The following is a 23137-nucleotide window of genomic DNA, read 5'->3' as shown; positions in this document are numbered from 1 at the left end:
TCATGCTCTCACCTAATTGCCATGGCCGGAGCCTCCAGTAAAATGTTGAGCACAAGCGGTGAGAGGACATCCCGAGGTTGTTCCCGATCAGATGGAAAGCTTTCAGTCTCTCACCACTGAGCACAGCAGCCGAGGGTTTTCGTAAATGGTCTTCATCAGTTTGAGGGCAGTCCCTTCTACTCCAGGTGTGTTGACTGTTTTTTTCTGTGTCTGTTGAGAGGATCAGGTGGTTTTTGTCCTTTGTTCTATTAGTGTGGCATACTACATTGATTGATTTTCACATGTTCAATCAGTCTTGCATTCTTGGAATAAATCCCACTTGGTCCTTTTATATATGTTGCTGGATTTGATTTGCGGGTATTCACTTGAGCAATTGTGCCTCTCTATTCCTAAAAGATGTTGGTTTGTAGATTTCTTTTCCTGTGATGTCTTTGTTGGGTTTGGTGTCAGGGTGATCCTGGCTTTGTAGGATGAGGTGGGAAGTGTTCTCTCTTGTTTTTCATGTATCTTTTAGTGCTTTCTCTTCACTGCATCTTCATGGTGTTGCTCTGTGCAACTGCCTTGCTCAGTGGGGTCCAGCGTTTGGCCCAGCCATATCCCTTGAAGTTTACGGTTTACTGCATCAACCATGCTTGGCCACAGATATCCATTGGATGTTGGTGCCTGTGAAGGGGTGTGTGGTGAGAGCCCCTCTCTGGGTAGATAAAGTCAGTGCTCTGAAAGCCTGCACACCAGCTCTCAGGTTGTCATCAGCAAGGCGTTGGGGGAGCTCCTGTTATAAAATTGCACAAGCCTCTTGGTTTGAAATGCGTTTTTCTGGATTTTTGTGAAAGCATTTCAGGATAAGGCCCAGTTATGTCTAGGCCACACAAGAGCAAAGTACTGGAGCTGTCATCCCTGCAGGAAGTGGGAGCCCACCTGAGAAGTTGCTCGAGACGATGTCAGCCAAATATCAGAAGGGGTCAAGGGGGCGGGCTAAGGCAGAGTGTTGTAAGTGGCACCATCTTGTCTGGGAGTCCACCATCCTGTCACCAGCCCACTGAGCCAGACAGCCTGCAGGTGCCCCTGAAGTCCTATTCCACAAACCACATAGAAACCTGACAACATGGAGAGGGTTCTTGGGGAAGAGGATATCTGTTTCAGTTGTGCGTTGCTGGCACGGATTGTCATCATTTTGCTGTAAACAAGTTCACACCCTGTCACACCAACCTTTACACTTTCAAAGAAGTGGAAAGAGCAGAAGGACAAAGACCCCTCAGCCCCAGGAATAAATCAGCCTGGGGTGGGGGGTGGGGGGTTTGATGGTCATGTGATGAGACCCATGATCTGCCTCCCATGATGTGGGGACTGGCATGGGCTAGATGCTCAGTCCACGCTACTTCTCACGGATATCCGCAAGTGGGGAGCTGCCGTTAGGGTCCCCCAGGGTCCCCCAGGCTTGACAGGTGCTCCTGTCTAGAAAGGGCTGTCATTGGTGTCTGAGGGGCCCTAGGGATGCCCCAAGCTGGAGATCATCCCCAGGAGTCTGCTTGCCTCCTTTCAGAACATCGTGTGCAGCTACAAGCTCAGAACAGCCAGCGTGAGTCCTGCCAATTCCCAGAACAGTCTCCAAAGCTGCGCACTCCCTCGTCAACGGTTCAGGGTGGCTTACTGCCATCCCGTTGTGCCCAGAGGTCAGGTGCTGCCCAGGGCCTCTCAGCCAGGTTCATACCCTCGTCTTATCAGCGTCTTGCCTGACGCCGACAGCCCCACAGCTCCCAGTGTGGAGGGGCCTGGATGGTGCCCAGCTGGTGGAGTACCTGTGTTGGGATGAGGGATCAAGGAGGGTGTCTGCAGCAGTGGAAAGCGGGTGGGGTCCAGACCCCCCCCACTCCCTGACTTGGACCTTCACCTCCACAGGCCTCCTAAAACCACCCCAGTGACCTAGGTTAGTCAGTTACCTGGTGGCTTGGATGTCCTTATCTGTGAACCAGGCACAGTAGTTAGGCTTCCCTAGAACCTGGGGAACTCTGGTCTTGACCGTGTGAAGTATTGGTAGGGTGGGCTGAATGCCTGTGTCACCATGACGTAAGGCTCAGTGCTGGATCTGGCGCTCAGGGGTTTGGGCAGGCCCTCGGCACAGAGGGACCGTGGCAGTGACAGCAGGTGAGTCACAGCAACGCTTATGGGGACAGATGCAGGTGAGAGAAAAGGCAAAGGATCTGGTATCAGTGGGCAGTGGCACTACAGAACTGACTCCGGAGGCATCTCTGGGTACCGGGACAGGCACAGAACCCAGGGTGCCACCCACTCCCAGAGGGGTGAGCTGATATACCAGCCTGGCAGGGTGGGGGATGGGGGGATGAACATCTCTAACTGCACCCAGGGCCACAGAGTCACTTGTGTTCTGGGTCCTGGAGCCCTGGCCCAGCTCCCTGGAAGCCTCTGGTTTCCACCCTGCCCTGGGATCCCAGACCACTGGAGCGGTTCCTAGCCGGGCTCCCTGGGGCGGCACCCTCCCCACCCTCAGGGCCCCTCCCAAACATGCCCAGGTCCCCCTCCACCAGGCTCCCTCCCTTGCCCCGGAGGCAGGCCAAAGCAGTCTCCATGCTTCCCTGTGACCCTGACCCTGCCTCATCCAGCCCTCCGGGCAGCCAGTGGTTCAAGGCTTCGGTCCTCAGGGCAGGGTCAGAGCAATGACTGAAGGCTGGTCAGGATCCATCGGGGCAGCCTGTCACTCCTCTCTCGCCCTCGTAGGTGCCAGCAGCCGGCTTGGTGCTCCTCTCAGCTGCCCACCATGGCCTGGGGACTGCCCAGCACCGCCAGCCTGGCGCGCTTCTGCCAGAAGCTGAACCGGCTGAAGCCACTGGAGGAGTCCACCATGGAGATGTCGCAGCAGCGCCACCTGACCGTGCTGGATCTGATCCTGCTGGGCATGGGTGCTACGATGGGCTTGGGCCTCTACATACTCACGGGCACTGTGGCCAAGGAGATGGCCGGCCCTGCGGTGCTCGTGTCTTTCAGTGTAGCTGTCATGGCCTCCCTGCTGGCAGCCCTATGCTACGTGGAGTTGGCAGCACGTGTGCCCCGCAAGGGCACTTCCTATTTGTTCACCTATGTGTTCATGGGTGAACTGTGGGCCTTCCTCATTGGCTGGATATTGCTCATCCAATGTCTCATTGGTGGGATTGCCATGGCCCGCACCTGGAGCAGCTCACCTGGACGCCATCTTCGGCCACCGCATCCGCAGCTTCACCATGGCCCATGTGGGCAGCTGGCAGGTGCCGTTCCTGGCCCAGTACCCGGACTTCTTGGCTGCTGGAGTCATACTTTTGGCCTCCGCATTTGTGTACTGTGGAGTCCACATCTCTTCCTGGCTCAACTGCACCTTCTCTGCCATCAGCTTGGTTGTCATCCTCTTCATCGTCACCCTGGGGTTTGTCCTGGCCCATCCGGAGAACTGGAGCACTGAGGAGGGCGGCTTTGCGCCGTTTGGCTTCTCTGGCATCATGGCTGGTGCTGCCACCTGCTTCTATGCCTTCGTGGGCTTTGGCGCTATTGCTGCCTCCAGTGAGGAGGGCCAGAACCCCAAGCGAGCTGTGCCTATGGCCATCGCCATCTCAGTTGGCCTGGTGGCTGGTACTAACATCCTCGCCTCCACTGTGCTCACCCTCATGGTGCCCAGGCACAACCTAGACCCTGACTGGACACTCGCTGATGCCTTCTACCAGCGGGGCTACAGCTGGGCGGACTTCATCGTGGCGGCTGGCGCTGTCTGCGGTAAGAGGCCCTTCTGGGTAAGGTGGGAGAGGACAGGGTGGTGGGGCCCTGCCCATAGCCTCCCAAGACGACATCTCCATCTGGGCCTGTGTTCCCAGTTGTGTCCTGGGCCCAGGAAGGTGCTAGTGATTAGACTCGCCACCCAGGCTTTTTGGGAGGGACCTGCTCACCACCCCTCCCAATCGTACACAGAATGTCAGTTCTGGGCATGTGCTGCCAGGTCCTTTCCTGGTGGAAGGACTCAGCCTTCATCAGATTCTCCAGTGGGTCTGTCACCTGAACTGGGCTGTCCCATTCCTGGGTGGTGGGGGGGAACAGTTCAGTACCCTACCTACACTCAGGCTCACTCTGAGAGCCCAGATAAACTCATGCCCCTGTTACCAAGGGGCCACCCATGCTCTGGCCCCGATCAGCAACCACAGGTGGGCTTGTCCACCATGCTGACTGGTCTCCCACCCTCTGCCATAGGCATGACCACTGTCCTGTTCAGCATTCTCTTTGCTGTGCCACGCATCGTATATGCCATGGCCACTGACGGGCTCTTCTTCCAGATATTTACCCGTGTGCACCCTCGCACACAGGTGCCCATAGTGGGCATCCTGGTGTTCGGGTTCCTCATGCCTCTCTTGGCGGTGCTGCTGGACCTTGAGGTACTGATCCAGTTCCTGTCCATTGGCACCCTGGTCACCCGCCCTGTTGTGAACACCAGCATTATTGTGCTACGCTTCCAAAAGTCTCCTCCATCTAGTCCCTTGGGCTCAGTCAGCCCTGGCTCTGTGGCTGAGGGGTATGAGGACTCCTCAGGACACAGACGGCTGGAGGACACTGAGCAGCCCTCAGCCCCTGAGCCTGGGCAGCTGCGACCAGCCCTGAGGCCCTTCCTTGGCTTCATGAGTGGACGCAGACCTGGAGTCGCTGTGGCCTGGGCACTCCGTGTCCTGGTGGTGTCAGCCATCACTCTGGACTGCGTGCTGGTCTTTGGGAAGTCGGCCCTGTACCTCCCACCCTGGGGCCACACCCTGCTGCTCCTGCTCAGCTCCGTCGTGTTTCTGCTCAGTCTCCTCGTCCTGGGGGCCCACCAGCAACAGCGCCGGCAGGATGCCTTTCAGGTACTTCCTCCAGCCAGCACCCCTCACTCTCAGCCCAGCCAGCTCCCTTCGCCCCTTCCTCCTCTGCCGTGGCAGGATACACCAGGGTTCACGGAGTGGGGGCGGCCAGTACCCCATCCCCCTCTTTCTGCATGGCGAGTGGGCCCTTGTCTCTGGAACCTCCACAGGTGAAGAAAGTCTCTGTGGACTCCCAAGAAATCAGGCCCTGGCCCAGAGCCCTTCCCTGCAGCCCAGCAGCCCTGCCCTTGCCCCCTCAGGTTCCCATGGTGCCCCTGATTCCAGCCGCGAGCATCCTCCTCAACGTCTTCCTCATGCTACATCTGAGCTCCCTGACCTGGCTGCGCTTCTCCGTCTGGCTGCTGATTGGTGAGTAGGGATCAGGCTGGGACCCTGGGTTGGCTGCAGGAGGAGGGCAAGCAGGGAAGCTGGGCTGGGACCTGCCCCTCAGGCTTGTACCATCCTTAGAGGACTTGTGGTGTATTTTGTCTACGGCATCTGGCACAGCAAGGAGAACCAGCGGGAGCTGCCGGGGTTGACTGCCACACGTGGCAGCCTAGAGGAGACGGTGCAGGCCCTGCCGCCCCTCAGCCAGGCCCCTACCCATGAGCCTGGCCACATGGAGCAGCCTGCCAGTCTATGAGGACCCCTGGGGGCCTGCCTGCCCTCCCCTATCTCCTCAGGAGGCTGGTGGTGGTGGTGGCAGCCCCTTCTATCCGGGGCAGCTCAGGTTTGCAGGCCTGTCCGTGCCAAAGGGTCCTCAGGACCTCAGACCTTAGTCCAGGTGCTGAACTTCGAGTCTTTGGGAGTGGGCCACGGCCACTTCTGGTGGTGGACTCTGTCCAGCACCTTCCAGTTTATGACCAACTCCAGCTACCTGGGCAGGTGGAGTAGGGTGGGCAGGGAAGAGGCCCGCAGCCCTAGGCACCCAAAGTAATAACTGCTCAGCCACCCACATGGCCTGCTGCTGTGTCCACTGTGGCATCTTTTGTGGCACTGAGTCCTCACCTGACCTCGGGAACCAGGTGATTGTTCCCAATCCACTGCAAATGTACCAAGGTTCTATAAGGGGGAAGCACCAGTACAGGGAGAGCTCAGAGTCAGGGACATGGCCAGGCCTGGGACCCAGGGTCCTGCCCTCAGGGCAGTGCCACTGTCCAAGCTCAGAGGGGACCTAACACACGCCAGACACAGACGGGTCCATGACAGGGCAGGTGCAGGCTCCCCACATGTCCACTTGGGAGTGGATCCAGAGAGCAGAGCCTAGACCCCAAGAAGGCCGCCTAGAAAGAGCAGCGGAGTTCTGGGGTTCCATGAGTTTCCCAGGGCTCCTAGACTGCAGGGCATGTGCCTGAGGCCCCGGGATGTAGAGGCCCACCTGCCCAGGTACATGCATACTCAGGCACAGGCCCACATGGCCCACACGACTTCCCTGGGGGTGCACACCCACCTGCAGACTGAGGCAACAGCTATTTCCAAGCTCAGGGCCCACAGCTCCAGCTGCCTCTCTCTCTGCCACCCCGTCAGAGCTTTGTGATAACAGCGTGGGGTTGGTGCACGAGCGCCTGGGCCCCACCTAGTGGCTGTAGAGCCTGACCCTGGGGGAGTCCCCAGGCCCACCCTGCACCCTCTCACCCTTCACCCTCACTGGTCTCTCCAAGGCCATGCTACGTCTACCATAGACGCCTCCAACTCCCTGTTCCTGCCTGTGAGGACTACACAGGAAGCTGCTGGCTCTGGAAGCTTTACTCCTCGACTCTCTGCAGTCTTGACATCAGCTTTCTCTGGACCCCGAAGACAACCAGGCACACGTCATCTCGCTCCAGTAACCAGGCCTCAGCGCTGTGATATCTCACCCCAGCCCTTCTGACCCCACCTCCCATGGACACTGCTCTGGGGATTGAGAGGCACTAGGGACCCCAAGGTTTTGCTAGGCTCCAGGTTCCAGATGATTCCAGGTGCTTCCCAGCCTGGGCTCCAGCCTTAGGCCTCCCCAACCTGGCCCATGTCACCCCACCAGCAAGCTGCCAGCATGACCTGGTCACCAGGGACCCATGAGAAGGCAGCCCCTTGTCTCCCTGGGGTGGGTACCCCCCCAAATCCCCACCCCTCCCTGGGACCAAGAGAGGGCTGGACTCCTGCAGCCCCCGTCCCTCCCCTCCTGACCGTGGGCCTGAGGACATGGGGAAATTCTCCAGCATGCAGGACTCAGGCCCCCAGGAGGATGCCAGAGCCAGAACCAGGCCAGCCTGCTGGGGGCTTCCATGGGCTCTATTACAGGCATTGTCTCTGGCCCCTGGTCTGCACATGGTGTCTTGGTCAGAGCATGGTCCCTGTGCAGTTGCCTCAGGCTGAGGTGGCCAACTGCCCAGACACGCTGTCGTGTGTGACCTTGGCCAGCAGTGACATGTGCAGATATACAGCCTCCCCATCCTATGGCTCCCAATAGCTTGGTGAGCAGCTTCCTGGGCATTGGGTTGGGAGTCACAAGGAGACAGATAGAAGGTCCCAAAGGACCCCATGCCCACCAAGTCAGCCCCTCTACCCTCCTCCCCATTCAGCCCCCCACAGCCCAAGGGCTGCCACCAGGAAGGCCCAAGGGCTGCCACCAGGAAGGGGCTGGTGCTCATAAGCTGAGCAGGTAAGGGCCCAAGAAGTGCCTGGTATCCTAGTGGGGGTTAGATCATCTGCTCCCTGCACTCGTCATTCCATGGATGAGGCCCAGAGCTGGGAGGGGCCCTGCCCTAGGACACCAGGACCAGAACAGCTGTGACAACTCTTGTCAGGCTTCTTTCTCCCCCACCTTGGACTCTGGCTGCACAGACCCCCGTGCAGGGTAGCTGAGAGGGCAGGGGTTCTACCTGTGGTGGCAGTGCTGGGGGGGTGAGGGCTGGGAGCCGGGCAGGGCCGGAGTTAACCACAGCCAGGGTGGTGGACAGCTGGAGAGCAGGGAGCTGTTGGGAACACTGGAGACAGAGCCCGGGAGAGCGTTTTCCAGCCCCAACAGGAGCCCTACTGTTTCCCTGCAGGTCTCCATACAAAACTGGCTTCTGTGATCTCCAGGGAGCACCCCGCCAAGGCTAGAGCTGGGGGAGTGACAGTCTGTGTGGGAGCTGAAGGGTAGGATTTTTCCCCCACCCCCTGCCCTGGGCCTGCTAGGGCTTCATCCGTGAGTCCGCTAGGCAGGGCCCCCACCCTTGCCAGCCCCTATCTCTCCCCCCAACTCTCAACCCCCAACCAGCAGAGAAAGGCTACAGGCCTCAGGAAAGGGTGAATGAGTGGGTGCCAGGGCCACCCTGGTGACAGTGTCCAGCTCCCCGCAGGTGGGGGTAGGTAAGGGGCAGGCTCTGCTGGTCCTGGGACCCTGCCCTGGGTGTCAGGGACACTTACACTGGCACAGTGTCACACTCCACACGGCACCAGCCCCGGATCTCACAGGTCCTGCGGGTCCCATTGAGCACCACACACTGGCCCGTGTTTATGCCTTGAAAACACAAGGCAAACTCCGGGCCCTTCAGTCTCCACAGGGTCTGGGAAGGGAGTGGCAGGGGGCTGTTGGAGAAAGAAGAGATGCAGAGGCACCACCAGGCCTGCACACTGCAGCCACCCGGGGTCCCAGCATGCCCCTCTGAACCCCCATCCCAGTGAAGGTGCCAGAAGACAGGGCCCCCAGCTATGTGGCTGTGCATTCCCGTCTCCCCTTCAGAACAGTCCTCGTCAGCCCGGCAGGTCCCCAATGGATGGAGGGTGCTGAGGTGGTGAGAGAGCAGAGCTGTCCAGGCCCAGGAAGTGTCTCCCCTTCGTGACCCAGCCTTGCAGTCCGCAGGGACATGCCCCTCCCCTGCTTAGCCCCCAGGGTTCCCTGAGTTTGGGGCACATGGGAAATCTGGAGGGTGCAAATAAAGGGAGATGGTTAGATGGGGAGGGCAAGCAGCCCCTGGCCAGATAGGGGTGCAGTGCTGTAGCCCTAGTCAGAACGAGACTCCTCCTCCTGATAGTTGTCACTCCGGTGGGGGCGAAAGTGATTCCTGGAGGCCCAGCTCTTCTAGTCCAATTCGGACAGCAGAAGAGGGAAGGTGGAGGGACTCGAGGGTGGGGGGGGTGCCTTTGTGCCAGGGTAGAGGTGCTGGGTGTGGCAGGCAAAGCATGGGACCATTGTCACAGGGGTTGTAGGGAAGTGGGACCCCACACACTGGCCAAGGACCACAGGCTAGGCCCCTCCTGGCTTGTTCTGCTATCAAATAGGACACTGGTACCTGCCCATGGTCACAGAGTTCTGGGTATCAGCCAGTAGGGGACAGTGGCGAGCTTTCTGGGAGTCCCAGACCCTGGAGAGGGAGCACCCTCAAGCATCAGGCACTTCCACAGACGTGGTTCTGCAGGTGGAGGCTGGACGCCGCTGTCCAGGGCTCCAGGGAACACAGCACTAGGGTGACAGGAGGGGCTGGGGACTCTGACAAGCCAAATGAGATCATGGCACTTTGTGCAGGATGGGACTGTGAGAAGTGAACTGAGTTAAGCGTAGGCTACTGGCTCTGCCTCACTGTCCTTACCTATGTTCTGAGTCTGCCCCTCCTTTTCACCTGGCTGGGCCGCTGTCATCTCCAACTGGGTCCCATGTTGACCACTGCGGGTCCCACCTCTGCCCTCATCCACACCTTCCCGCAGCCCGCGTGGTCCATCCCAATGCACAGACGATTGAGCGCCCTCCCCGGAGCCCATCTGTGGCTCCGCTGATGCTGGATCCACTTCAGCTCCTCAGAGGGGCTCACGGGGCCTCTGTGACCTTCGGCTACCCCTTCCCTGGCCCAGTCCCAATCTAGGGACAACCCCACTCAGTGCCGGGAGCCCTGGAGGGGGCCTCATCTCGCACTGCTCACGGCCTTTGCCCACGCAGCCCCCTCTGCCTGCACATCCTCAACATCCGGCTCCAGCCTCACACCCTGCGGGAAAGCCTTCCTGAGGCCCTGGGTTGGCTGACGAGCCTCCCTGGTTCTCCCAGCTGCAGCTTCTGTCCCCATCACAGGCCCCCCCACCTGGCTGGGCTGTCTGTGCAGGAACTCCCTGAGGTGGGGAGGGTGGAGTTTTGCAAGCCTGGTCTGGGGGAGGCTCGACAGGTGTTTGCTGGAGGCTGTGACACCACAAGGACATAGTGCATGTGCTTGGAGGGGCCAGATGACCAGGACCCCTGAGGAGCTGGCAGGAACTCTGCTATTTAGGAACTCAGGAAGCCTGCTTGTCAGACCTGATGAGTTACTTCACAGCCCCAGCAGTTTCGAGGGAAGGGCGAGAAGGCAGGGCATGGGCAAAGAGGAATCAGATTCCAGAAAACACAGAACCGTAGTCCCAGCACAATTTCAGGACAGTCTACAAACCAAATATTAAATAGACGTCTTACGAGCTTTTAGAAAAGGAGGGACATTGTGTGTGTTTGCTGAACGCCAGCACATGCTTTGTGCATGTGCCTCACCTCGTTTGTGCACAGGGCCAACCAGAACATGTGGCACCCCCAGCAACTGAGGTGAGACCAGTGACCAGGACCCAGGGGACAGGGACCCACACAGTTACCTTCCAGCCCAGTAAGCGATTCAGTGTTGAACTCAATTAAAGAAAGATGTCACCATGGAGGTAGGCTTCCCGGTCTATGTCCTGGGACCGAACTGTTCAGAGAAAATCCACAACTCAGGGGAGGACAGCCCAGTAATGTAGTGGTTCAGTTCAGTTTGCTCCATTTCAGCAGCCTGGGTTCAAGGGTTCAGATACCAGATGTGGTCCTATACCACTCATCCAGCCATGCTGTGGTGATGTCCCACATACAAAGTAGGAGGAGATGGGGGCAGACATTAGCTCAGGGTCAGTGTTCCTTGCACAAAAAGAAAAGTGGGGAACTCTACACATAAAAATGGTTAAGATGGTAAATTTTATGTTACGTGTATTTTATAGCAATAAAAGAAATTGGAAAAAAGTCCATTGCTGAGGAGGAGAACAAGTGTGCTCTGTGACAGACACTGGATTCCTGGGACATCCCCAGGAAGAGGAAAAGGTGAGATTTCAGAGAATAGTCTGCATTTCTGCATGAACAGGCAAGAAGAGGGTGGGGCACTCTGGCTTGACCACACTTGTGAAAAAATACCCAGAGATCATAAGTGACCCTGTGCTTCGCAAAGGAAGGAGTGTGCTGTGTTTGGAAAATGGAAGCTGTCCTGGGAGACGTTAACAGACGCTGGGCATAGAGAAGGGGAGGTGATCTTTCAGCTTGGCCTTGCTATTAGAGCCCAGCTAAGCACTGTGCCCAGTTCTAGGTGTTAAACTGACAACCTGGAGAGTGCTGAGGAGGGACCAGGATGGGGAGGGGCCTGGACACCTCACGGAGAACAACAGTAGAAGGCTCTGGAAGCAGACTGCTCAGGGGGGCAGAGTCCCGTCACCCACAGGCTGGAGGCCTCGTGGAAGTGACTCAGCATGGCTGAGCCCCAGTCTTCTCCTCTTCAATGGGGCCTGCAGTACCTCCTGCCAGGCAGGGTGTTTGTGAGACTAATGAAATTATTCATGAGAAGGCTTCAGCTCAGTGCCTGGGCTACAGCAGCACATGCTGAGCCCTCAGTCACCTGGGAAGGAGGAGGGGGGACATGGCTGGTGACCCAGGGCTGGTGGAGGAACCAAGGACCCACTGGGAGGCTCCCAGGCAGCCTTGCCTCTGGGCATCTGCCCTGAACTTGATCTGGCGTCACAAGGAGATTGGTCGCCGAGAACACGTTCTCCACCTGGAAGGCAGGTGTCAGGGTTGGCCACCGCTCAGCTCCATCGAGGGGAGAGGACAGGCTGGCAGCTGGGTTTGTGAGGGGAGGAAGGGTCCTGCCCCATCGAGCCATCAACCCTGTGCCCCAGGAAAATGCCCCCAGTGAGGTAAGTTGAGGCAGAGACAGGAGGTGGGCTGGCTTTCGGGCCATTTCTGAGCCCTGTCTGCCCATCCAGTGACTGCACGTACACCCAGGGGCAGGGGAGCAGGTGGCAAGCTCTGCCTGGGACAGAGGGAGGGTGGCTGTGCGGAAGAGGAGCTAGCACCGTGTGCTGCCTGTGACAGCTCTGCACGTTTCGGGGGATGCACACCCAGGAAGCAGAGGGCAGGGCTGGGCAGAGGGCACAGGGGGTGGCAGCGGTCAGGATCTGTGGGGACTTGGTGGCCACCATCAGGGAAAGGGAGCTTTCCAAGGTGGCAAGCAAGGGCTGGCAGGCTCTGATGGTGTCACCTGTGAAAGCTCGGCCTGGCTGCTGCATAGAGCACAGCTGGAGACCCACAAGAAGACCACAGGGACAGCATGGGCAGCACGGAAAACCTTCAGGAGGTGGAACGGACAGGAGGGAGGGACAGGGAGGTGTTGAACCGGGTCCACCTTTGGCACTGGGAGATGTCATGGCCTCATTGGGTGAAAAGAGGCCACAGTGGGAGAAGGAGGTTTCTCTTTGGACGTGGTGGGAGTGCTTCAGGACGCAGCCATGCTGTGGGCAGGTGGTCACTGGGCTACAATTTGGGCATCAGCAGAACAGAGGTGTACCCTGGGGCTGTAGAGGATGTGGGTGAAGGGAGAAGGGGCCGGAAGTGCAGCATTGGAGGCACAGAGGAGGAGCCAGACCGCAGGATGCAGGTGATGGAGGGGAGCATTCAGGAGCCCCAGGCCCTGGCCCCCAGGCTCCTCCAGCCCTCCCTCAAGCTCAAGCCTTGAGTGCCGAGACCCTCCGCTCTCCCGGATGCACCTGCATAATGCGGTGCCTCTGGCCTGTCTTCCCGCCCTGCCTCTTTGTCCTCCTGGAAAGCTCTTACACACCCCCTGAGAGCCCTGTCCAGGGCCACTCCTCTGTCAGGCCATTCCTGAGCCCGGCCCTGTAACAGTGCCCATACCCCCTCTGTCATCACATGTGCCCCTGCACACACACGCTGCATGGGGGCGATTAGAGGTGGCAGCGCCTGGCAGCAGCACCAAGGCACCACCTGTGGCGGCTTCATGAAGTCGGCCACCTCCCACAGCCGGTTCCCCAGCTCCTTCCTCTGGGTCTAGGAAACCCCATTGAGTTTGGAGATGATGGAAACCTGGGGGTCCAGGTCCTGCTCCCGGTAGCCTTTTTTGGTGAGGAAGGCCCACCTGGGGAGGAGGCGATGGGCAGTGTGGTGTGTCCCCAGCACATGGTGAGCAGTGGCTGAGTTGGGCCCTACCCACTAGGTCCCTACACACCCTATAGGCTCCCAGCACAGCGTCTAGGGCCCCCACCTCTTCTGCAGCCTCATTTGCCACCCCAGACACCCTGCACAGACCAGAAGTCCCGGCCACGCATCGGAGAGCCCATGCTCTCAGACTGAGGTGCCTGCCACCACCTCCTTCACCGGCCTTCACCCGCCCCCTGCAACAACCATAGCCAGCTCCTCCTTAAAGGGCCCTCTGACCCAGCCACAAGTGGTGGTCTTTCTCGGGGGCCTTAGGGCTCCAGCTCTCACAGGTGTCAGGGACTACCTCCTGCTCCTCCTGGGGCCTCCTGGACTGGGCTGAGACTCATCCTGCTCCATGCCCAGAGCCCAACACGGGGCTGGGGACCAGGCCCAGGAAAGGAGGCAGGTGGGCGCACAGGAGGAAAAAAGCACATGGCTTGCTCTTGTCCCTGCTGGCCTCTAGACAGACGGAGATCCTTCCTTCTGTCCCTACCCTGTCCCAAACTGCCCCCTCCACCACCACCAGCCCCTGGAGAGTCAGACCCCAGCCCTCAGCCCAGCAGGACCAGTCAGGATACCTGCAGCCAACCTGCCCAGGTGCCATTCTCTCACCCACCACATAGGCCATGACCCCGAGCTGCAGCAGCCTCTGCAGGGCGCCCAGCCACCAGTCCTGGTCATCACACGCTTCTCAGTTTTGTAATCCAGAAGCCCCCAGCCTGTCCCGGCCCCTGGGGAGCCAATGCTCTCAGCTCCTGCTGACTGCCCGGGTGCAGGAGTCAGCACAGCAGCTGCAGCCCCAGCTCAACAGGAGGTACAGCAGGCGCCCAGGCCAGGCCAGGCCAGCAGCTGCTAAAGGGACACTTCCACTCAGGGTAGGAGCCAGCCCACCCCAGCCCTGGGCTCAGGCCAAACCCCCAGCTGTCCTGGGCCTCCCTCCCCCTCCAGACTCCCTCTACTGGGTCGTAGGGCACAGAGAGGAGCAGCTCCTCTCCCCTGCCCTTTGGCCTCACTTCCTTGGGGACACAGGGGATGACAGTGTTGTAGGTACTTTGAGAGGGCTGTGGGAGCCCAGAGGAGGGCCTAAGGAAAGCTTCAGGAAGTAGGGACCTCTGAGCTGACACTTGTAGATTCTGAAGTTCCACAAGCAACGCTGAGGGGGAAGGTTCCTGGTGGAGGAAGCCGCACTTGCGACACTAGAGCATGAGAGAGACCTGGGACCCACAGAGTGACAGCCTGACTCTGGCTCCAGAGAGGAGGGTGGCTGGCCCTGCAAGGTCCCCCAGGCCCTCCTGTGTGATGCCCGGTAGAGCTGGCCCACCCCACAAACGCAGGGACTAAAGCACAGCTGTGGAGTCAGGCACGTTCCCCAGTCCGCGGAGGGGGCCGATGCGGGACCCACACGGATGGCAGCGGGAACAGGCCCCCTCAAGGAGCCCAGCCTTGCGCCTGGCCCGTGGCGCGCGCCCTTCTGCGCTCTCCCAGGAGCAGGCTCAAGGTCAGCACAGGCCAGCAGCGATTTCACAGCAACCAGCAACACGGGGTTGCCAGGCGACAGCCGCCAGGAGGGAGTGTCTCCTGGCTGCGGAGGGGCCTGTTCACTGTCCGCAAAATTCGGTTGGTCCACCCAGCCGGCGGGTCCGCCCACATCCCCGGCTGTGCTCTAGGTGCCCCTGGCTCAGTCCCAGCCTCAGTGCTTGTGACTGCGAAATGGGTGTAACCATGAGGGGTCCTTGCGAGAGGTCTGGGGAGAATGACCAGCAGGAGGGGAAGGAGGCAGCGGCCGCTGGGTGTCCTGCAGGAGTCGCGGAGCCCCAGGAGGGTTCGGATGCAGATTGAGACTCGCACCTGAAGACAGAAGATACCGTGGGCAGGGGGTTCAGTTCTGTCCCATCACCTTGGGGGCTTCTAGGCAGAGGTGGAGGGGGCAGGCTGAGGCCGAGGAGGCAGGGGACCCCAGTCCAGCAGAGAGCACATCCCTCTGTGGGACACCTTCCGGGCAACCCCTCCAGACCTGTGCCCTTCTGGAAGTGCTCTTGGCAGCATCACTTGTTCCACCATTAGCACAAGCTTCCAGAAAGATGTTACAATGCAAAAACCTAGCCAAAGAGTCTCAGAAGGGGTTTCCCACCCCATCCTGAAATGGGATCAGGGCTAGGTTTTCCCAACCCTCAGGAAAAACTAAGCTAATGGATGTATAGAACTCAGAATTGTTTCAGGATTTTCCTCTATAAAATGCTCATAAAACACATGTGGTCTTCGATGCAATAGAAAAGACACAGCATGCGCTTCAGTGTCAGACAGGCAGGGCCCTCAGTCTGGCTCTGCCGGGATCAGCTACTACTAGCTGTGTGACTTTGGGGAAAGGATTTGCTTTCTCTGAGCCTCGATGTCCCCATCTGGATATGGGGGCAGGATTGCTACTAGCACAGAAAGAAATGCCTCTAGAGGGGAAACAGGCTGGGTGGTGACAGAGGGCAGTGGAGGAGGCAGGCGGCTGTCCCTGGGGAGGGAGCAACATTTACTCCCTGTCACCTATCCATGGGCTTGGAGAACTGGTCAAGGACACCCTCCCCCTGAGGTCTTGCCGGGCCCATAGCATTGTGCTTGCCTCCTGCTTTCTGCACCAGGGAAGCGCCCCAGAGCTGAACCTGAGGCATTGTGGCCTGGGGACCCAGGTACCCCTGGAGGGACCCTGGGCCAGGCTTGGAGGGGGAGAACTTGGGAGTCAGCAGCCACGGGAGTGGCCCTCCGTGAGCCCATCCCACACATTCCCTGGCCTTGCTCTGTGCCAGGTATGTCCCGTCTCCCACATCTGGGCAACAGATGGGATCCAGACAATGACGGAGATCACTAAAACGGCTGGGGAGCCTGCAGGAGGCCCCTAATGCACTGGGGGGGGGAGGGTCAGGGAAGTCTCCAGGAGGTCTGGTGGAGCCCAGAAGGAGAAGCAAGTATCCCCTGGGCATGTGGGAAGAGGAAGACCTTCCAGTTGGAGGGCAGCAAGTAGACTGAGCCTTGGGAGCGTGAGCCAAGGGAGTGAGCAGCTGTGTGTGGGGCCTTTAGCCCTGGGAAGGACCAGGCCTCTCAGTCCCCTCTCTCTCCCAGGGGCCCCGGGCTCTGGCTTCCCCATTTACCTATAATCCCTATGTCAAGCAGCTGGACCTTCAGGACAATGGGCTCTGTGGGGCTGGTGCAGAGGCCCTGGCAGGTGCCCTGAGCAAAAGCAGCAGCATCTGTGGTAGTTGCGAAGCCTGGGACAGGTGGGCAGACTTGAGTTCTCCCTTTCTTGAGGGGTGTGGGCCTCCCCACTGCCAGGCCTTCTTCTGCTGGTGTTGCTGGGGGAGGGGCCTCATCAGAGGGTGGGGTGGGTGGGGGTGGATGTAGACCCTCTGGGGTGCACCCAAGGCTGGATGCCACTCCCTTCCAGTCCCATCCCACCCCTCTGCCCCTTCCTCTGCTGGCCAGCACCACTCCGTATATGGTGGCCTCCCAATGCCTGAATGCAGGATGGGAGAGTCCTTCAACACAGAGAGGCAGGGACTGGCATTGTGAGAGGAGGGAGGGCTGGGTGGAACTTTGATAGGGCTGGATCCAAATGACATCTCTGCCACAGAAGAGCATAGTGATGCTGGAAAGCCACCCAACCTCACTGAGCCTCAGTTTCCAATCTGCGAAATGGACCCAACAATAGCACTTAGCCCTTGTGGTTGTGATGAGCATTATATGCTCAGCAGAGGCCTGTGTATGTGCTCTGAGCATAGCCCCTTAGACTGTCCTTGCCAGTCCCCAGAGGTGCAGCAGTGAGGGCTTCAGTGGGGGGTTATGTTGCTTCCAGGCACGAGTCATCAACGAGGTGGCTGCAGCTCCATCATAGCATCCTCCACAGCACCACAAAGCAGGTGGCTTTAACCCCTTGACAAAGAAGCTCCTTTTCACCTGAGGTGGGGGTCGGGGTATCCAGCTGATGGGCTGCAGAGTGGCCTTGCAGCCCCAGGACAGTCCATCTGCAAAGCCCCTTCCACTGCCTCAGGCCTGGAAGTTTGGGGGATGGTGGAGGAGGGTGGTACCTGACTTTGGATCCCACCGATTGAGAACTGGTGCCAGCTCCCAGATGTGGACCTGTCGGAGAATGAGCTGGGAGTGATGGGCACCCAGACTGTGTGTGCCGCCCTTGCAGTGTGCCTGGCCATGCAGAAGTACAGCTGGCAGAGAATGGCCTGGAGGAGCAGGTGGCCCAGTACCTTGCTGAACTCCCGACGGCCCACACTGGCCTGAAATCCCTGGACCTGAGCTGTAAGCAACTGAGTGACCAAGAAGGTCCCATCTGATCTGGGCCACTGTGGGGCCTATCTTCCTGGGGCGGGGGTGGGTGGAGGTTGGCAGGACCACTCTAGCAGCCATGCTCTGGTGCCTGCTCCCTAATTCCTACTTTAGCCTGCCCCTTTCCCACTCCTTCCGCATGGAACTCTTACTCCATCCCCTGCGTATCTCATTGCCCACTGCTGCCTCTGTGGGATGCTGATTTAGGTACTAGCGACGCAGCATGAACAAAACAGAGGCCCTGGCCTCAGGGAACACATGTTAACAAGGTTATTCTCCATAATTACTGATGCTACAATAGAAACAAACAGGGCATGATTCTAGAGAAGAAAGGGGCTCCCTGCTTTAGACAGATGGCCAGGGTGGCCTCTGTGAGGAGGTGACATTGAAGCTGAAATGTGCAGCATCAGGAGGAATCAGCCATGGTAAGGCCAGAGGGAGCACATTTCAAGCAGAGGAACAGTGAACACACAGGCCTGTTTCTCAGACTGACAGACACCGGTGTGACTGGGCTATTGGGCCGGGGAGAGTAGCCAGGCTGTGGGGTGGAGAGGCAACAGGGGGCTGCAGGGCTACAAATCATGGCAAAAGGCAAGAAGATTTTATTCTGAGTCTATGGAAGACATCAGTGAGATTCCTTGATCTCACCACTTTCTCTCATGTCCCAGGGCCTTTGCATGAGCTATCTGCTTTGCGAGGTACATGCAGTTCTACCTGCCTATCATCGACCACTCTAATCAATTGTAAGAATCATATGGGACCATGGGTTAGGAATACAGATTCCTGGGCCTTGGACCTGCTGAACCAGACTCCTGGGGGGGGGGGGGGGGGAGATGCCTGTGCATTTGCATTTTAGTGAGTGCCCAGGAGATTTGTCTGATTGAAAGTTTGGGAGTCACTGCTCCGTCTCAAACTGCGTAGAGCACATGGGGTGGCACCAGCCTTGGCCTGTGGGAAACAGCACTAGAATCTAACTGCCAGAGAGCCGGTTCACCTTCTAAGAAAATTATTGTGAAAAGTCACTGAAATTAAAAGAGAAGCTCGTTTCAGACTTTCAACAAACCAAGTATAGGCATCCCTCTGGACCTGCATGGTCAGAGGCAAGCACCAGAGAGGCGGCCAGGAGGGAGGGGCTGGAGGCTAAGGCCCTGTGCAGGCTGCACAAATACAGAAGGGGGCGCTCTTCAGCCTGGAAAAGCACAGACTCAGCAGGGCCATTTTGTTTCCCCAACTGGGGCTCTATGGATGGGCCTGACACCCTGAAGGAGTGAAGGAGCTTGAGTCCAGTCTCCCCAGCTGACCCATGGTGATTGTAGCACCTGCCACATGGTTGGCTGCAGGGGTCAGGAAGACCAAGCATTAGAACTACAAGTGGCTGATTCCTGGGTGTACAAGAACCTTGTCATCCTCGGGCTGTTCAGCAAAGAACGGGCTTCCCTACAAAGTGGGAGACCACGGCCCTCTCCTCCCAGCCCTGGAAAGGTCTGAGAGCCTGCGGGGTCAAACCCAGCGCTGTGCAAGGAGTCTGAGCCCTGTTCCCAGGTGGGCGGCGCAGGGGCCGCCCCTCCTGCCGGGAGCTCTCCACGGTGCTGAAAGCGTCTGTCCAGGCGTGTCAGGCCCAGGGGGCCCGCTCAGCACTCTGCTCAGTCAGGGCATGTGTTTTCCTCTGTGCATTTCTTCAGACTAGCCTTACTAGACCTGTGCTCGGTGCTGGAACCATGGAGAAGGGTCAAATTCAGATCCATGAGTGACTGCCCAGGCAGAGAGAGGTCTAATGGCCAGATTCTAGAAGGATGGAAGCACAGTAGACATGGGGCCCAAGGCAGCCCAGCCCAGCCAAGCAGGCAAACCTTCCTGACACCATCACCCCAGGTTAGCAGGATGAGGACCTGTTAGCCAGGTGAAGAAAGGGGTCAAGTGTTACACACAGGGGGACAGCCTAGAGGCATGTTGGTCCCAGCACTTTTGAGACCTGGACACAGGTCAGACTGGCTGAGTGCTGAGGGAGTGGAGATCAAGGTGGATGGGTGGGTGGGGCTTCTGCCCATTTTACATGCTGAATATCTCTCAGGGTTTCTTAACCCCACACGGCCCGCACTTTCCTGTCCCTACCACCACTGTCTCCTCTCCACCATAGCTGCGCTAGCCTTGTCACTTTTTGCCTATAGACTATGGCACAAGCCTTCCAACAGTCCCCTAGCCTCTCGTCTCTGCCCCTGCCCACCCCACTCCATCCCCTACAACCGCTGCTAAGGAATCCAGCCTTGTCACTTCTTAAAGCCCTCCCTGCCTCCTCACCACTGATATGGTCATGCCAAGTTCCTGGTTCTGACATTCAAGTCTCTCAGCATCTCTTAGGTGCCCACAGTTCCTCCCTCATTTCACTGGCTCCCCCTACCTGCCACCAGAGCCAGGCCTGTGTGCATTTCCACCAGTGCCGTGTGCTCTCTTGGCCTCCACACATTTGCTCTTTCCTGTGTCTGCTCTCCACTGTGCGTGCACATGTGTGGGGAGTCCCTCAGTCTTCAAGGTTATCTCCTCTGTCCTCACATTCCTGACCCCACCAGGCAGGGTCAGCCCCCACTCTGTTCCCATGCCTCCCTTTTTGTAGTCTAGAATAGCTTACATCCCATTAATTTGTATTTATGTCTCCCCTATTAAATGTGAAATCCTTGAGGGCAGAGCAGGCCTATGTTGGGTTCAACTCTGTGACCCTTGTGCCCAGCAGAGACCCTGGCACACAGCAGACATCAGTATCATTTTTTGAAGGAATAAACCGTCAATAAGAAGGTCTCTCTTGTCGTTTCTTAATGGAAGACACTTGGACCAGCCCTGGCAGAAAACATAGGACTCACCAAGCTTAACATAACACCTGTGAGGCCCATGAGTCATGGCCTTTGCCAGGGGAATGGACATATGAGGCCCCCGCCTGTCAGCCCCTCTGGCCTGTCTTTTGGGGCAGGGCTCCCAGATGCCTGCTCCCTATCTTTGCAGCTCTTCACAAATGAACCTTGGATGTTTTCAGCAGAGCTTCAAGAATATTTCTTTAAGTGACTTTAATTTTCCCAGTTCCACTTAGTGACGACAATGTTCCATCTCTCTGTGTCCACTCTTACGTCACTTACTGAGGCGTCAGAAGCTGACTGTCACACACATTCCCCAGATGTCACAGACACTCGGCTGGTGGGGACATGGTGCAGTCTGGTGACACATGCTCACTGTTGGGCATATGCAGATGCTTCCTGAGATGATGCCCTGGCACCCTGGGGTCCCAGACACTCTCAAACAGCCCACCTACTCCCTCGGATGTACTGGCTTGTAGGTATCAGGAACAGGTGGCTCCAGCCCCTGCCAGGATGGCAGAAGGCGCCAGCAGGTGCCAGCTCCCTCTGTGGGTCCTCCTAAGGAACAGCAGCCACTGCTTTGCCCTCTGACAGGGGCTGACCTCGGCTCCAGCCCCAGAAGGTGGCAGGTCAGGCTCTGTCTTCCCAGCACATCCATAAGCTGCCCCCTTCTCCCCATCACAACCCCCAACAGCCCTTCACTGGAGCCCTCCTGGGCCCCTGAGCCACTCCGTGCCTCAGGGCCCCTGCCCTTGAGAGGCCCCCAAGTGGTCATGGGATCTGATCGCTGTGTCTCTGCGGCCTGCTGTCACATGGCAGCTCCCCAGGCTCTGAGGGTCATTCACATCCACAGCCCTCTCTCCACTGTACTTCCAGGGGTTCGGCCCCACTGCTCACCACCATCCAAGACACAAGACTCTAACCTGGACTCTGCCCTTCCACACTCGGTCCCTGCTCTTTTCACCTCGGGCCTCCTGGGCGCTGAGGCTGTGGCCCCTGACTTTCTCCATCATCACATGTGGTGCCACGGCTTCCCTCTTTTGCATTCCAGGTAAACATCTTCCTGAGATTCCTGGGCTTCTCATACAAGGGGTTGGAGATCCTGGAGCCTCCATGGTGGGTGAGGCACTTAAGACCAACAACATGTTGGAGGAACTCATAATGAGGTGGGGAGCACAGGGTGCCCCCTGTGTCACAGTCTCTGGGCCCATAGCCACCCCAAGGACCAGGGGCTCTGTGATCTTGCTGCTGTTCAGCACTTTAATTCCCAAACCTACCACAGTCTACCCATGATGGGGCCTGAGCCGCAATCTGAGAGCGCCCAGCTCCATCCTTCTCACTGGAGTTCATCATTCAAACACTGGGGCTCGTAATTCCCACTGCACGGGCAGGGGGCTGGGAGCTGCAGACGTATGTGTAAAACCTCTTCAGAGGGCCTGGTGCAGGGTGGGTGCTCACATGCTCTGCTCAGCACATGACTGCTGGGGGCCTGCTGTTTGGGGGCTGCTCCTTCAGGCCCAGGCAGGGTCCCAGGCCTCAGCAGGTAACCAGAGCAGGAGCTGCATGCCAGAGGGAAGGAAAGAGGCAGAGGCCCAAGAGGTCGTGGCTGCCAGAGTGAGCAGGGCCTACTCGCTGCAATCTTGCCCAGCTCCGCTCCTCATGGAAGGAGCCAAGGCCAGAGGAGGCCACGGGAGATGCTGAAATTCAAGGCCAGAGCTGGGGTCTGAGAAGTCAGAGAGAAGTGAGACTGATTCCCAATGTGACCAAGAGCTGTGCTGAGGTCTGGTGTTCAGGTCCAGCAGAAGCAGGAGGAGGAGGAGAGGATGTGGAGAGGCAGCTGGTTCCAGAACAGAAGCTGTCATGGTGATAAGGACAGGGTGCCAGCTGGGGCAGAACACGGGGGAGCACCTGCTGAGCTCTGAGGGCCAGGGAGCAGCTGCAGGTCTCCAACAGGGGGGAGGGACACTCTGGGCGTGTTGCTGGGTGATCTCCCTGAACACTGGGAGCCTCCAGTGAAGCAGGGTCATTATCCAGCTTTTACTCACTGATCTGCCCAGGGTGGTCCCCTGCATGTGTGTGGAGGTAGGAGTATGAAGTCTGACCCTGTGGATGCACCAGCAGCTCCAGCTGGGACCCTGGGGAAATTTCATTGCAAGATAGCACAATGCAAGTGTCTTTCTGTTGCGGCAACAACTGCATCTCTCTGGTGGGAGCCCTGAGCCTGGGCCTGGGGCACTGGGCCAACCAGACACTGAGGATTCTTGTTGTGAGTGCTAGCCTGATGGGGGAGGCCCCAGCACAGACCTGCCTGTGCCTGTCCACACAGATCCCTCCTCTGTCACCTCTCGCACTCCAATGGCAGCAGGGTACACAGTTTCCAGAGCCCCAGTGGGAAGTGCACCTCCTGGCTTCTTCTAATGACCCCTTCTTCCTTTTGCCATCACTCACGCATTCCTGGCCTGGACGATGCACTTCTGCAGACTCCTCCCCTCTTCGTCCTTCCCTCCCAGCTGTCCTTCCTCCTCCTCAGCCCACTGGAGAGCTGCTCTGCTGAAGACGGCAAGGACACCCTTGCTTCCCCTTCCCCTTCTCCCCTGCTCTTCCTCTGGCCTTGCAGGACCCAGGCTCAGACCTACCTGAGGCCTTCTGTGCACAGCATGGTTCCTTCCCCCAGGGATGCCAGTGGGGAGGGAGTGGCTGAGGAGGGCTGAGAGCAGAAGACAGAGAAGAGAGGTGCAGTCGAGGGTGGAGCAGGTCCACAAGGACCACTGTGGCAACAGCATGTGCTCAGAGGAGAGTACCACCAGCTCCAGGGGATCCAGCCCTGCATGGCCCTCAGCTCCCTCAACTGGCAGAGGAGCCCCTGTAGCACCCCGTCCCCAGCCTGAGGCTCACCCCTCTCC

General features: G+C 58.5%; 2 protein-coding genes across 2 annotated transcripts in view; both read left to right on the top strand.

Moving 5' to 3' along the window:
• Window positions 1-47: 47 nt before the first annotated feature.
• Window positions 48-10833, top strand: LOC111774625 (cationic amino acid transporter 4-like). Its single transcript, XM_070219970.1, is given in 7 exon segments — window positions 48-185; window positions 2737-3190; window positions 3192-3759; window positions 4228-4868; window positions 5126-5234; window positions 5336-5890; window positions 6527-10833. Coding segments are annotated over 5 exon segments (1905 nt in total). The 5' UTR covers window positions 48-185; window positions 2737-2776; the 3' UTR covers window positions 5509-5890; window positions 6527-10833.
• The window catches only part of SLC7A4 (cationic amino acid transporter 4), a 40603-nt gene continuing 24226 nt past the window's right edge, over window positions 6761-23137 (top strand). The window contains exons 1-4 of the mRNA XM_070219969.1: window positions 6761-6823; window positions 7427-7506; window positions 7895-7985; window positions 10809-10908. The gene's annotated coding sequence lies outside the window, so the exon portion shown is untranslated. The remainder of the gene's footprint in view (window positions 6824-7426; window positions 7507-7894; window positions 7986-10808; window positions 10909-23137) is intronic.

This window comes from Equus caballus, chromosome 8, assembly GCF_041296265.1.
Source record: "Equus caballus isolate H_3958 breed thoroughbred chromosome 8, TB-T2T, whole genome shotgun sequence".
Taxonomy (NCBI): Eukaryota; Metazoa; Chordata; class Mammalia; order Perissodactyla; family Equidae; genus Equus; species Equus caballus.
The sequence above is the reverse complement of the archived record's forward strand: the minus strand, read 5'-3'. Positions and strand labels throughout refer to the sequence as shown.